Genomic DNA, 16,320 nt, shown 5'->3' with positions numbered 1-16,320 from the left:
GTCACTAATTTCCAGTTTACTTAAAACAAAGTGTCTTTGAATTCTTTTACAGCAGTGCAGTTCCCACCTTTCGGCAGTGAGCCATTCTAATTACCCACCAGCACTCCCAGTGGGCTGTGAGGAAAGTTGTTGACGAAAGGATGAAAGAGCCATTTCTTTAAGGAAGGAAAGTTCTTTGGGAAGAAAATCGAACTCAAACATTTTTTTGTCTTTGCTGATAAAATACATGCCAGTTTTATCCTTCAGACAAATGGAAATAAACCCATTGCTATTGTGTTCTGCACAAAAGCACGAGGCTTGCTTTCGTAACCTCTGGATTTTACAATGAGGTCCAGAGAGGTCAGCCTTGAGGAACACACTGCTTGATTTCCTGAATGCATTTTATAATTCATAAGACTGAGACCTTAGAGTTTGGGTTATTCCTCTCCCCTCTTCTCTGGTGAGAATTTGTCCATGCCCGTGAAGAACTGCTTCCTGGTCCCAGCCATCCCTACCAGCTGATGGCTGTTGAAGGTGGCTTGTTTGCCTTGCTCACACTGAGAGCACTGCTCCAAGATTTATGCCTTTTGAAGAGCACCAGGGTAAGAAAGACAGAACTTCTCTTGGCATCAGAGCTCAGGCATTCCTGCTGTTTCCTTAAAACAACCAAATGCTTACCCACTGAGTTTCCAGGGAACAAGAATCAGGTTTCTGTCACTAAGGTTATCGATACAGGCACCTTTGCACTGGGGGGGCTGTTACTGGAGCTGCCCCAGCTAGGCAGCCACTCATCCCAGCCCTGCACTCAGACCCTCTGGCTGCAGGGGGTGCAGGCATTTCTGCCTGGCTACTGTGAGGACCTGTTGAAACAGACAGTTGCCCTATTGAACCAGGCAGACCAGCTGTCCCGTCCCCAACTCCAGCAGTGCCTTCAGAGGAAGGAGCAAGAGCCACTGTGGCATAATGTGCCCAGGAGGGAAGTGTTTTCCAAACTCCTACCAGTAAAGAGATTTATTGCCTGTCCCTTTCAGTGTTTTTGAAACTCTAAGAGCTTAATGTTCTCATGATTTACATTAGCATCTAATCCTTGCATAATCTCACTAATCCCTTGGCCCCAAGATATCCATTGGCAGTGAGTTCCATGGGTTAACTGGTTGCTATATTCATTTGGTGGAGCAGATTTAAATCTTTTTTTCCATTCCCGTTGCAATCAAACTTATTAACCTTCTGGCCAAGCATGGGAATGGGTCAGCATCTCCCAAAGAATGAGCTTCGGTATTTTAAGTTCTTCCAAGATTATTCTTGTGGCTGAGAGGCTCCATTGCACCCTCTTTCGTGTTGGGCTTGGAGCCCTTGAGAAATCAAGATGATGTCAATGGGAGATGTACTGGAATATTTTATTTTGCCAGAAAGAAAGCAAAAATGAACACAAAAACAAGCAATATAAAGATTATTGGGGGTTGTGCTGAACTGCCTCCTTCTGTCCTTTACCCTGTGTGTCTTGGGCATATGGTTCCTCCCCAGCCTGAAAGCCCTGTCATATCCATACACAGTGGGGAGAATTAAAGAGGAAACTGGCAGCCTTAACATTTAATTTCCTTCCTGTTTCTGGGCTGGTCTGATCCTTTGCATTATTGTAACTACTTTTTTTATCCTGTCTATAAATAGATATGCTCTCATGTGTCCCGTGAAGCAGAGTCTGGCCAAAAGAGTCATTCGTTCTGCATAATCAATACATGAAAATGTAGTGGTTACTGGCACAGATGAGATCTTGTATTGTTAGTTCCATAGCTGGGAAAAAAATGTTGACTAATAGAGATTAAGGGGGCTTTTTTTTTTTTTCTTTTTATGAAATGCTGCTGATGAAGTCATGTTTGATACACTGTGAAATGCATTTCTCTAATGTGAAGTTCCTGCTTTTTGTTGGGAGAGAGATGCAGTCCCTGGAGGATTTTCGAATTTGTAAATATAAAATTATCTGCTTCAGTGTTTTTTAAAAAAAGATTGGCAGCAAGCCAGATTACTTACATTACTGTAATAGATTTGCTGACCTCTGACATCTGCTGCAGAGAAGTACATTGAATTTTTCATAATATCAGATGATGCAGATCTGAAAACTCGGTACACTCGGCACCATTATTTAATTCAAGACTTAGTAAAGCTAAATCTTTTTTTGAGTAGCAGTTTATACGTGATTAAACTTCATATTGCCGATTGTAATAAATCAGGATTAGTATAGTACTGATTTGTTAACCTAACTTGTATTGATTTTAAGTTGTCTTTATTTAAAAAAAAAAAAAACACAGAAAAAAAAGACTGGCTTTTCACAGTGACTGAATTTAATAAGAAGCCCTGTGATAGCAAAGACTCCCCTACTGTTTCTGCTCTTGGCTGGAAAATGTTATTCTTGTATTATTCCAGGAAAAAAAAAAAAAACCTTCATGCTGCTAAAAATCTGCTGCCTGTGGAAAGATTTTTTAATACACTAGTGCTTACATATTCTATTTATGTTAATTGACTTATAAATAATACATTTTATTAATCTTAATATTGGAATCTTGATCATGATAAAGACCCTTTTATTTGGTCTCTTTGCAGGCTTTACAAGTAAATATTCTTTAGACCACAAAATATTCCCCCTCTTTTTCTTTTTTATTAATACTTTGATACTTCCCCCCTGCTGTGAAACACAGTCACAGTTCAAAGCGACTCAAAACGTGCATGTTGCTTCCAAAGCGTGGTACAGTCAAGGTATCCAGCTCTGGTTTTTTGGACGTCGACTTTACCTCTCCTTGCGCAAAGATTGATTAAATCTTACCTGCGCTGCAAATATTTGTCAAAAAAAAATATTGCGTGCTGGTTTCAGACATGTCGCATTCTGCTAAACTATTTGGCTAAGAGCAGATCACATTCTTCCGGTGTTGGGCAATATTGACCTTAAATTGGCTAAGCCAGCTGCTTTCATGGCATGTGAGACGGCTGCTTACATGTTCCGAGAGCCGTATTAGCTTTATTACTCCTGCACTATAAAAACTTCTAATAATCAAATGATAAGATCATATCCTGTGGGTAATTGTGTTGTACCATGACAGGATAACTGAAAAAACAGTCAGTGAAAATTACAACCGACGGAAATCACTACGTGTAGCAGCAATTGTTGACGTTGCTTGACTCGGTGCTGCTCCCTGGGGTCTCACAACCCATGTTCCTGCCCAGCTCCTCTCCAGCTGCCCCCAAAGGCCACCTCGGCAGCAGCAGGGAACGGCAGCCTGCTGGCCCTCGTTTCAGACGAGGAGGAGAAAATCCTAGAACAAGCCACGCTTGTGTTTTGATTCAGTTTTACCTTAGTCATGCCGCCTCCCCAATACACGAAACATTTAATTCCAGATTTCCTGCCGCTGGCTCTGGGCCTTTGACCGGCTATGTGAAATGTATTTTTACTGCTGTCGGCCTGCCAACTGCTGAGCTCAGTGAAAAATAACTAAAATGAAAACCTTGTACTCCCACATGAATCCTTAATATCAGAAAAGGAAATTTAAGCCACAGTTACTAATTAGCACCAAAGCTAATGAGTTCTGGTGAGGTGTAGCAGGAGGAGGAGGGTTTTGCGTCCCGCGTTACCCTACAAGGCTCGGCAAAGAGCACATGAGCAGTGGTTAATGGTGTCGGCCTGGGCCTTGCTCCCGTCCTGGCCGTAGCCATGGGGTTAATCACACGCCATCATTGACAGAAAGGCCCACTCGTGGACCGGGAGTGTCTCCATCTCCCAGGGGGCATGGGACAGTGTCTGAAACCTTTACGGATGGAATATGTAGATTTTTAATGGGCGACGCGTTCCCATGGAAACAAAACAAAGTCAAACACTCCCCTTGCAGTGCTAACAATTATTATAATAAAATGTGTTTTTATTAAAAGCAATTTTAAATATTTAACACATGGCAGAGCTGCCTCGACATTGCCCTGTGTGAAACCCAACCCTGTCTCTAGTGAAGTCCAAAGCGCTTTGTGCAGTGCAGGGAGGAATTCGGTGTTTTCACCAATATTGCAAATGAAATGCAGCAGCCTCAAGTATGAACAGGATTTTTTTTTCCTTATTCTGCTTAGTTATGCTTTTTATTATATAAACATTAACTGTAATATTACAGTGGGAAGCAGGTATTTGGCAACTACATATTATTTTGCTAAGTTTGCATAGAGGGAGCAGTTTCCAGTTTTAGCAGCTGTAACATGTTTAAACTCAGTTTGTAATGGGATCTGAAGATGAATATTCCCTGTGGGCTCTGCTTAGCTTCATTACTGGAGCCCTGCCAAATTCAGGGCTAGAAAGTATTATTCACGCCTCTTTGCACATACCATGTCAGAGCATGCTCAGTTAATGAATTTTGTTTCTAATATAGCATAAATTAGGTTTATATTTTAACATAATTTATGTTGTATTATATTAAAATGTAAAATATTATGATCACGAGCAATCTAATTTCTGCTCTCCTAAGCCCAAACTGTGTTTGAACATCTAAGTATGTAAATCAAAATTGCATGCTTAGAAACTGATTCTAGGATAACAAATGAATATCTGAACCAAAGAGGTTTTTGCCTTGGAGTCTTAGATTAAAGATAATTAAGGATTCTTGGTATTTGAACAGATTTATGTTGTTTATAAGCAAAGTACATTTTCTTCATACAGTCAGCTTTTTCTCTTTTTTTTTTTAACAAATTATGTTTGCTGTATTAAAGTTTGTATTTTAAAAGTCTGAGTCTTGTATTAATCCCACAGTGAGTCATTAATCATACCAAACACATTATAAAAACTTTAATCACTGAAGTTGAAACTGAGATTGTAATACAATCCATCCCTTTTAATTATATCCTTTTTTTTTTCCCTTTCAGATCAAGATTGCAAAGGGAAAACAGATAGATTAAAACTCAGTGTGTTTGCTGCTTTCAGGGGAGGATATTTTTTTTGTTTGTTTCTTACTTGCTTTTTAAAAGCAATTTTGTTCATTTTGTGTTGGACAGCTACACAGTGACAAAATACACCTCTTTTAACTCTTTTCCTCACCCCTTGTTCTTTAAAAATGACTCACTGGAGAAGGCAGGGAGCATGGTGACTGTCACCGTATGGGTGCATTGCAGTGGTGGCGGTGGGCTGGTGCTGACTGCAGCTTGCTGGGTGCTGTGCCCACTACTGTAGGTTCCCTGCAGCCCTACTCTCATCTTCTGCCAAGTTCCTCACACTCGGCCTTGCACTCAGGGGAGCCACCAGCCTGGAAATTGTGTAGCTGTTATCAGCTTGGCTGTGGCTTTGTCGGTGTTTTCCTGGCGTTTGTTGCATGCTTTTAAGGGTAAGGAGGGAAAATAAAAATAAATGGTGGGTTTTTTTTTAAATCAGTCTAAAACATAGTGGTTCATATTCTCATCTGGTACAAATTGGTGTAGCCACACAGACTACCGCAGCATTACTGACAGCCAGTCCACACCAACTCCACTGACTTTATGCCACACGATAATCTTGCCAAATAAATTGATTTATCATACTTGGATTTATAGATGTACAGCTTATACCATTGTTTTTATGGTATGGAAGAAAATGGATTTATTAAGTAAACTGCTCGTAGTAGATACATTTTGTTCTTTGCTAGAATGACAAACCCTGATCAATTATTTGTTCCTTAATCCCCTAGATTAATCCTGCCATATGAAAGATTTATTAAAGGAGAGGAAGATAAGCCACTGCCTCCAGTGAAACCTCGAAAACAGGATAACTGTTCCCAGGAGAGTGAAGTGAAAACAAAAGTGTCTGGAACAAAACGCATCAAAAATGAAAACCAAAAGAGCAAGAAGGAAAAAGATAATGCACAGAAACCCCAAGATGCATCTGAGGTTGGTTGCTTTCCTGCTTTTCAACTTTTCAATTAAAAATGTGCAGCTTTAATCACGTGAAATCCAATGATAAAATACATAATTTAAACTGGAGAATTCCAGCCAGCTGGCCTTTGAGTTTGCTTGGAAATTCAATTGTTGTGGTATTGTCTGTGTTGGGATTTTGCTGGCCTACAAACGACAACCGGTTAGCTCCATACTGCACAGCAGTGATGGCAGAATACCAAGCACTGGATGTAACAAGTACCATTTCTGCTCATTGTATTATACAGTGGTCACCACTAAAAGATCGGCAGCTGCCAAAAGGAAACCGCACAACTACCACAGTTATTTCCTAATCTAAGTATAGGGTGCGGGAACCTCTAATATTGTTGATAATACTGTGGTAACTGTTGGACACAGCTGATTTGTGTAATGGTAACCTCTGGATCAGTCCTTCTGTGCTCACAGATGTATGCGTGTCTGTCAAAAAACATGTGACTTCCCAGGATTTTTATCATGTTGTGATAAATTTCTCTTTAGTCTAAAAGGTCAGAGTTTGAGGGAACCACCTGCCAAGCCCTACCTGAGACCAACTTCCCTGTCACATACCACAGATGGTTTTCAGCTGAGATAGGTTCCTAGTCTGTCACCAGCTTCACCTGATCAGGTCCTGGTTTCTACATAGAGCCATGTTACCTACAGACATAGGACAGCCCTTAAGAGAAGAGATTTTATATTCACAGTAAGAGAGATCAGTATGATTCATATTTATCTGCAAATAAGGGCAAATTTCGTATGTTGTTAAGTGATACAAATCAGTGGAGGTTTTGCTACGGTATTACTTAAGCACTTTCTTTTGCACATCCTGCCCACTCTCCTGTGCCCTGCTTGCGCCTTATGTGAACAAGACAGTGAAGTTTTCCTGTCTCAGTCTGCCAGATCACAGCTGCCTTCAAGGCGTTGCAATGTCGAAACACATGACATGCCTAGCAGACTGTGGCCGCTCCTTTGATTTCATTGGTGTCTGGCAGGTACGTAAGTCCTGTACCTAAACCAGTTTAATATTGGGTCAGCTACCAGCAATCCTCCTCCTCATTGTTTAAAAAACAAAACCAGTGCAGGACCAGTAAACATGGATGCCTCAGAGACTCTGTGTACCCAGTTTTGAGAACAGGAGATTTCTGTTTTCAAGTTCCACTACCTCTTTAAATTGTGCTTACAATTTCAGCTCCTGTCCAAACCAGAATTTCTGTTTTAAATTGCCTTGATCAACAGTACCTTTAATATCTAGTGTAAGAACACTCCACAGAGGGGGGAGGTATTTTTGTTTTCTCTCGCACTGTAATTTTGAAGCAGGGAATCCTGTTGGGGAAAAACCTATCAAATTCTGAAGAAGAATACATACAAGGTGTGCACAAACCTGCGTCAGTGATTGGAAGGTTGCAACACAAATTGCCCAAAGCAAGGAGTTGTACACTGAAGACTTGTCCTCCCTTTCCCTGTCATTTCTTCGTGCCCAGTTATTTATGAGGGGTCTTGGATCAGCACAATACATTGCACACTGTCCACACTGCCATTGCTAAGCACAACGTAACAAATCAGCAACAGAGCATCAGCCTTAACTTTGAATTTCCTTGCTTTTGTTGTTCCCTATCTCAAACTTCCTGCTGCTTAAACTGCAGTTATTTTTGTGTGGTTTGCAGGAAGCGCTCTTAAGCTGTGCTTATCGGAAATGTAGGGAGCCTAGTCGAGACAATAAAAATGTACAATTACAGCAGTTTCCTATTGTAGAAATGGTACCTTTTATAGCAGAATTCACATCTCTTCCCTAACTGGGATGTAAGATGTGTCCTCCCCCTCTTTAATGAGGGTGGGCTGTTAAGGACCTCAGCCTTCACACAGGTCACCATATAGGTAGATGGTTACATGACATCCAAGCAGCAAAGGGGCCTGCAGGGGTGGCTGCTTCCACCCGGGGTGAGTGCAGGGATGCAGAGCTCATGTGTGCTGTGCCATAGGGAGGGCTCCCTGCCCAGAACGTGGCCCTCATGGGGCCAGCAGAAAGGAGACATTCAGCTTCATTGGGTGGAGCAAAATCCAAGTCTGCTAGAGCCAGACGGGTTGTATGTTGCTCTCACCCCAACAGACCCCCAGCAGTGGAGCCATGTACCAGGCTTCACATTTGGGTGCAGTCCTTATCCAGGCACAACAGTGGTGGTGTGTTGCTCACAGGGAGCCTCTACAGCCATACATGTATGGCTCCACCCAAGCCACCACTTAGGCCATTTTTGCATGTGGCCTAGAAGCTGTCCATAGCCATGAGCTATAAAAGAGTAATCAAGTTACAAAAATGTGTTTTCCTCTCAATTGTGTGCTCAATTTATACACTGTTAAGAAGTCCGCAGAGAGAAAATAGAACTTGAATTTATTAGGGTTGCATTTGCTTTTGCGCTCTTCACTGTTTTCCTGCCATCACAATGACATTGTCAATGTAACGAGATACCAGACAAAATGCTATTAGCCTTAGACTGCACATTTCCTCAGAATAGCTGAAACTTCAATCAAAATGTTGCTTAGCAGAAAGAGGAGAATGTACAGTTATTAAATATGATTTCTCTTTTTTTTTTTCCGTCTCCTTGCTTTGCTCATCTGTCTGGTATTTTCTTGTAATTTCATAAGCTCAAGAGACTAGTGATGGTACTTTGTAAAGAATCTAATGATGGTGTTTGGCTGCAAAAGGCAGCTACGAGTTTAAAAAGAAGTTAGGATGACTAACAGACATTATAACTAATAGGCCAGCCAAACAGACAGGAATATTTAAAAGCAGCTGTGAAGAAATAAATCTCTGAGAGGGTTAGATTCGTTAGGACCTTCTCCGATTCCCCGCTTCTATGACAGACCATAAAGCAGCATTTAGATAATAACTTTCTCAATGCATCTTATCTTTACAAGGAAGAAAGAAAGAAAACAATAATAATAAAGGACTCACACAATGCTGCTGTTTTATGACTGTCTTCTGCCACAACCTGTCAGAGGAGAGTGACAGCAGTTTTGAAAAGGTCTGTCAGTCAGCTGGATCACAGATGGGACGCTCTGGTGACCTCTGCGGGTCACAGTTCAGCCAGCTACATAATGGGATGAATAGTGTGAATTGTGCACACAAGCTTTATTAATGGGGGAGCAGAAAGAGCTGTGGTCCTATTGACGATAATGTATAAAAGCCATGTTTGTAATAGCAGGCACACACACTTACTGAATGTTGACAACTTCATTTTAATCCGTTAATAAAAAAATGTGTGTCCTAGTTAAGCTGTGGCAGTGATTTGCTGCCTACAATAGGGATTCCTAGTATGCCATTTCTATCATTTTCACACTTTAATGCAGAACTGGGTGTGAATGATCTCTTCTGTGATTACTGAATTTTAAGATAGCTATGCTGGAGAGACTTTATGTAAGAAAAAACATGGGAATCATGCCATTTTCATAGGTGAAGTTGGCTAGTGGGATAGATTTCTACAGCTTTATCATTTGTGTTCCGAAATCTGCTCTCCTGCATTTCCCTAATTAATTTTAAAAGAATATAACCTCAATGTTTAGCTGCCTGCTCAAGCTCATCAGGTTACAAACATCTGCTGTTCTGAAATGCCTTCTTGTGACCCTGGCAGGGGTGGTGTATTTCTTAATATTTCCAGGAGGCACATCTCTTTGTTTGAATCCAATACCTGGCGTTAGAGCCTTCACATTGCATCAGGGTGATTGACAAGTATTCCTCTAAAAGTAGCCAATGGTGTACTGTGTATAATCTTATGAACAGTCTGCCAAAATGCACCACATTCTTATTACCGTCTGTTGAATCATTTTATTAGGTTTCATCAGAACAAGAGAAGGATCAAGAATCAGCAGACCAGAAAAATTTCCCTGAGCACCCTACAGTAGGAGAGATGAAACAACCTGTGCAAGGCCCTCCGTCTCTTTTACCAGAGACAGCTCGGCCACTGCCCCTGGAAAAGACAGACCTGACAGAAAACAGCACGAACAATGAGAAAACTAAGGAGGAGGTTCAGCACTCATCTTCTTTCTCAAGTACATCCTTGCCCCCAGAAGAAGACACTGTTCTGGATGCCACCATCACAAAGCGATTACACCCCCCAGCAGATGCCCTGGAAGACAAAAAGCCTGAACAAAGACTACACAAAGCTTTTACTGACAGCTTAGAAAATGAACCTGCAGAAATGCCCTTCACAGGTTTCCCAGTCCAGCTGCCCACTCAGAGCGACATGGAAGATGACAAATTGCCAGAGATGGCCGATTACATTGCAAACTGCACAGTGAAAGTGGACCAGCTGGGAAATGAAGATATCCACAACGCACTTAAGCAAACACCCAAAGTACTGGTGGTGCAGAACTTCGACATGTTCAAGGAAAAAGAGCTGCCCGGGTCAATGAACGATGACTCCACTTTTGGTTACACACCACTGCTTTACTCAAAGGGTAATCCAGGCATCATGTCACCCCTGGCAAAGAAGAAGCTGCTCTCTCAGGTCAGTGGGGCAGCCCTGTCATGCAGCTATCCTTACGGATCTCCTCCACCTTTGATCAGCAAAAAGAAACTGAACAGCAGAGATGAACTGTCCTCAAGCATGTCGCAAGGTCCCCATGCCCCTAATTCTGATCCTGTAGCAATTAATAGGCCCTCAGTCATACAGCATGTACAGAGTTTTAAAACCAAGGAAGAAAGGAAATCAATTAATGATGTTTTTAAACATGACATGCTAAGTAAGTCGGATCCTCAGCGCTGTGATTTTTCAAAACATCACCTCAGTTCTCTTGCCGAGTCATACGTACCGAAGACAGATGTCCAGGACTGCAAAGATAAAATGAGTGAGAAAAGGGGACTGCAGCACTCCCATGTGCCCACTTTCTTGGCAGATTTTTATTCATCACCTCATCTGCACAGCCTTTATAGGCACACAGAACACCACCTTAATAATGAACAGACATCAAAGTACCTCCCCCGGGACATGTTCAGAGAGTCTGAAAATATTTCTACTTTTACTCAACACAAACACCCAGAAAAACTAAATTTAAATTATCGCCCATCTTTGCATCAGGAAGAAAAAAAGGCAGCAGTGGAAGCCTCTTCAGATGATCAGCCAACAGATTTGAGTCTTCCAAAGACCATACACAAACAGACTGCAAAGGCTCTAGGCTCCAGCCTCCCTCACTCATCCATGGCCCAGCAAGAAGGCAAAGGTATCTCCCCTTTCCAGGCTGCGAGCAGCCAGGCGGTGAGCCTAGACTGTAATCCCAAAGCTTGCCGTGTGTCCCCCATGGCCATGACAGCCCCGAAGAAACACAGTGAGTTGCTCCACAGGTCTGGGAAGCAGCAGGCCCAGAGGCTGGAGAACCTGAGGAAGATAGAGGGGATGGTACATCCTATCGTCAGCCGCAGAACGAGCCCTCAGAACGTGGGGGCTGCCAGGCCTTTGAAACGGAGCTTGGAGGATTTGGACAAAGTCATTTCTGAAAAAAAAATCCGAGCTGTCTCTCCTCTGCACTTACCAAAGGAGACCGTGATGAAAGACAAGGGTCCCGACCCAGAGGGGGAAGGCAGCAAGCCGGTGCATGGCCTCCATTCTGGCAGCATGCTGGAAAGCCACAAATACCCCCTTTCAGCCCCCATCTTCCCAGGCTTGTATCCAGGAAGCCTGTGCACAGGGCTGAACAATCGCCTCCCGCCTGGGTATTCTCATCCCCTCCAGTACTTGAAAAATCAGACCGTGCTCTCCCCACTAATGCAGCCTTTGGCTCTTCACTCCTTCATGGTGCAGAGACAATTCCTCACATCCCCTGCAAACTCTCAGCAACTGTACAGACACTTAGCTGCAGCAACACCTGTAGGAAGTTCCTACGGTGACCTTTTGCATAACAGCATTTATCCTTTAGCTGCTATAAACCCTCAAGCCACGTTCCCACCTTCCCAGCTATCCTCTGTACATCCCAGCACAAAACTGTAAACCCCCTTGCTCACAAAAGAAGGTCTGAAGAGAAAAGTTAAGTTAGCGACATTCCTCCCCCTGTGACGATGCCTCACAGATTTAGTGATCTGTATTTTTGTCAACCAGGATGCAGTCGTGTCTTGCCTAGAGGAGCGCTTCAGTGTTTGATGGAGACAGGACTGCTTCTTTAAATCTGGCTCCCACATCAGTCCCTTCACCCTTTATCCCTGCCCCAGAGAAAGAAAACCAACAAAAAAACAAAAAAACAAAAAAAAAGGAGAAAAAAAACCCCACTGGATCTTGCATATGTGTTTTCTGAAAGGACTTGTATATGGTAAGAGCAGATGTTCAAAGGAAGCCGTGGAAATGCAGGCCCAGTCCTGAGCTCACTGAAGTCCCATGCGAGGGCTGCGTTTGCCTTTCACTGAGCCAAGGACCAGAGGCCATGCGTTGTTGCCAATGACTTGAGGACTTGAAATGAACCTGGAAAGGAGAAGTGGGCTGAGAATCCATACAATCAGTGGATGTGCTTTTTTGGGTAACTTTTCCTGACTTTTAAAGATTCAATCAATGCAATGTATAGTAAAACGGCAATAGATTCTTCATTTTGACACTATTAGAACAGAAGGGTAAACACTGTTCAATTTGACTGTACATATCCACTTCGTAAACTACCAGTGTCACATTTGGTCACAATAATTTATATAGTTTTGTTTGTCCAGTATATTCTGTGCTCTTTATGTTTGGTTTTTTGTTTTGGGTTTCTTTTTTTCTTTTTTTTTTTTTTTAAATTAAACAGTATCATTTTATCTGCAACTTTTTTAAAGGCTGTGGCTGTCCTATTTTTTTTTCTTTTATGTGTCTGTATTTTTTCCAGTTTCTTTATACTTTTGAGCAGCATTTTTGTTTTGTTTTTGTGGTAACATTTACTGTTTACAAACTGAAGCAACTGGTTAAGATTAATCTTAATGGCTATAAACATACTGTAGGTAATGTTATGGTGCAAGGGTGCCAATAAGGTTCCTTTCCCCACGATCTGCCCCCGTGAGGTGCAGAGCACCTCTTGTCCTCCTCCCATAGTTGTGATGGCTCCCACACTGCTTCTCCCCTCCCACTGAGCTTTGCTTTCCCGTATCGTGGTCCATGAATTTGTCGAGCGTTGTACTTATCCTTACCTAGGCTGTGAAACCTTCCTGCCTACCAGAGAAATGGTGTAGCAAACAAAACCTCCCTGGTGCGAGCTGATGGATGACAAAAGAGCCCAGAAAATGGATTTGTGGTTTGTGAGAATGTTGAGAATTTCAGAAATCAGGGCAGGGGCCAGTGCTGATTCGGGTCAGAAGCTTACGGGTCCTGTGCCTCACCAACAGGCTGGGCTCGGTAGGATGGGTAGGGGATTGTAGGCAGTGGTTGGGATGGACCTTTCACACCCCCAAGAGTATCTCAGCCTCTCCCTGGGCATCCTTTCATATGGGGAAAGCCTGGGTGTGTAAGGGCTGAGTTTTCCTAAAGAAAGAGCTTCCTTATGGCTGTATATTCACTTTGCAGGACATCACCACCACACAGCCGAGCATAGACATCGATAAAGCAAAGTGTGACCTGGAGGCTTTTTAGAATGTGAAAATTGGTTGTGATTCAGACCATCTCAGTTACTGTTCAAAGACAGCATAATCAATATGAAAAGAAAAATGGAAACTACTAAGAAACACTTTGCATGCTAGGCATGTCATTAAATTTTCCCATGATATGAAGCCAAATACAATATATAATGTATCATATTTAATATCCAAAGGTGGAAACCAGAATAATATACTCATCTACTGTTAAAGATCCAGCTTCTTCAATTAAATACTTTATATTCCTGTGGTAAAGCTATATTTAAATGATCAATAAACAGACTAGTAGAACTTAGAACATGGATGTACCAGTACAGAGCATCCTGCTGCTCCACAAATCGTACAGGAAACTGAACCACAGGCTCATCCAGGCAGAGGCCACAGTGTGGAGGACATCTGTAGTAAAGTTGCACTAGATCTTAATCATGGGAGAATCAGGGGTTTGGGGGTAGGGAGGAAGAGGGCAGGGGGAAGGGGAGAGAATATCAAAATCTACAGCAAATGCAAACAGAAGCTTGTTGTGTGTTTGGCAAAGCAGACGCTTCTCTTCCGTCTTTTGGTGGTGTGTCCTGGAATCGTGCATTTGTTTATGCGAATTGTCTGGTTTCCCTTTTGGTCACATCCCGTTGGAGTTCCATGGTAGGCTTTTCGGAGCAGTTCTGGGGCAGCGCAGGGCTGGGGGACAGGGAGAGGGAGGGAAGGATCCTTGCTTGCTCCATGAGGAAGCTGCCCACTGCTGGCTGGGGAAGCTCATCATATACTGTGCAAATAGTAAGGGCAATGGAAAAGAAATGATAGCGTAAGCCCCAACAGAAGCATTATTTGTTTAAAAACTTTTAACAGAAATCTTGGAAATCTTTCAAAAGACTATTGAATTCCCTATTGGCTGAAAAGTCCTTTTTTTTTTGATGTCTTAAATGGAGCTTTGTTTGCATTGTTTGAGTTCAAGGGGCCTTATTACTGAATGAAATTGCACAAGCTTTTATTTGTGCAATCAAACCATTGTTATTGGTAAGTTTGTAAAGGAAACTGTGGAATCTAATTGGTAATAGAGTCATAAATCTATTTACCAGGAGCCAGTTCCAAGAAATGTTGCAATTCAAACGCACTATGTCCAGGATTCATTAGGGATGCTGAAGGTTACAAGATTCAAAGGAAAAGGCCCAGCAGCAGACAGCTCATGTGTAGCTTCTGGCCACACGCTGAGCCGGACTTTGTGGAACACGTGAGAAGTAGGGTCTGGCTCCCACTAAAATCCAGCCCCCTGGCTGGGCTGGGCAGGAACAAGCTGCGTTTTGCAGCAGGTCTGTCCTGCCGGCTTCGCGTGAGACGTCCCCCTCCTGCATCCACGCTTAGGAAGCAGTTAGTCCAGGCTGCAGAGGTCATCTTGGCAGCGCCTGGAGCTGGTGCAGGGGCAAGAGCTGTGCCCGTCCCTGCTGGCACCTGCGGTTTGTCCGTGGCAGCACGGCTGCTGCCTCCTAGGGCACCTCTGGGGTCCCCCCCGGTCCCTTCCTTTGCGGTGGCCAGTGAAGGAGGTGGCGGCTGGCCTGACTGTGCAGGTGTTGTGGTTTTAATGCTGAAGGGAACTTCGTGCACTGGTGTGAAGGGGCAGCATGGGCAGTGCTGCCGTGAGCGTGCCCCGGGTGTTTGCTGTACGCGTGGTGGATATTTCACTCGTTCTCTTCCTCCTCCTCCCCTCTCCCCCCAGCCCCGCAGTTTTAAATATGTTCTAATAATGGCAGCATAATCTACTAGCTGTTTATACTTTTTTAACTTTCTTTTGTTGTAAATATTGTATACTTTTTGTGATTCAAGTTATGTAGCCTATATGCTCTGTAAGGTGATGATTTGTATATATAAAAATGGCCCAGTAATATTATATAGTTTCCCATTTAAAAGGTTATTGAGTAACCTTTGCGTTAGTTTAAACACTACCAGAAATAAAGCTGAGCCAACTATAAACACTCAATTTTTGTATGTTTTCCAAATTGTACTTATTAATGCTTTTGATACTGTATTATGTGCCAATAGTTTCCCAATCACATAGCAGGCAAAAGATATTTTGTACTTTTTGATCCACTGTAATATTTAATAAAAAATGTTACTATCTGTTCCCTTTTGCGTTTGATTAATAATTCTGTAAACAGCCCTTATCGCAATGGATTACATATTATCCCATCCGACCTTTCAGCCCTCTTATATTGGCTTTTCTGGAGAAAGTATCTCCTCCTGCAAATGGTTAGATTAAAGAAATGGAAGTCTGCAATTTCCTAACGGAGGAAGAGACAAGATCTTCAGTCAGTGCCCCTCTATTTTTGCAGTGTGCTCACATTAAAGTGTGGCTGCGGTGAGGCTGACTGGAGGAATGGCTTTGGATGGGAGAACATCCATGCTTAGCCACTGGCTTCTGCAGCAAATTTGCTCCATTTGCATCTCAGAGCAGCATTTTTTCCCACCAGTGCTGCAGGCTGGAGCTGGGATGTGAAAATGGCCCTGTTCTTCCCAGCACAACCATGAGTAAGATTTTGGAGTCAGATGCTAGCTAGTGATTTTGCAATCACCAAGTAAACTTAATGTGTACTCTCTGCCTTGATGGGTCCAAGAAGCCCCCCAAAACCTGGTGGCCTTTGAGGAGCTCTTTACCACAGCACGTGTTGTCCAAGTGCTCTTACTCTGCTGGTCTTCATAGATGAGAAAACCATGTGGTTTTGGATAGGTCAGAACTGGCACTGCCCTTGCCCGGCACATCCTGGCCGCAGGGCCAGGGCCACCTGGTAATCCCACATCATGGGTTAGCTGTGCGGTCCTAGGGGAGCGTGTGCAGAGAGCCCTTCCCCATCTCTGGGGGTCCCGGGTGAGTGGCA

General features: G+C 43.0%; 1 protein-coding gene across 7 annotated transcripts in view; it reads left to right on the top strand.

The window, feature by feature from the left end:
* Positions 1-15,570, top strand: part of ARID5B (AT-rich interaction domain 5B) — a 124,809-nt gene extending 109,239 nt beyond the window's left edge. For all 7 annotated transcript variants that reach the window (XM_061374019.1, XM_061374022.1, XM_061374021.1 and 4 more), the window contains 2 exons: positions 5,661-5,859; positions 9,708-15,570. In XM_061374019.1, coding sequence (XP_061230003.1) covers positions 5,661-5,859; positions 9,708-11,858 — 2,350 coding nt within the window. In that variant the 3' untranslated portion in view covers positions 11,859-15,570. The remainder of the gene's footprint in view (positions 1-5,660; positions 5,860-9,707) is intronic.
* Positions 15,571-16,320: the final 750 nt, after the last annotated feature.

Source organism: Neopsephotus bourkii, unplaced genomic scaffold (genome assembly GCF_033783945.1).
Source record: "Neopsephotus bourkii isolate Nb327-2 ecotype Australia unplaced genomic scaffold, CSIRO-AGI_Nbou_v1 NB_1634, whole genome shotgun sequence".
NCBI classification, from domain to species: Eukaryota; Metazoa; Chordata; class Aves; order Psittaciformes; family Psittacidae; genus Neopsephotus; species Neopsephotus bourkii.
Note: the sequence above shows the minus strand (reverse complement) of the source record. Positions and strands in the feature narration are given on the sequence as shown.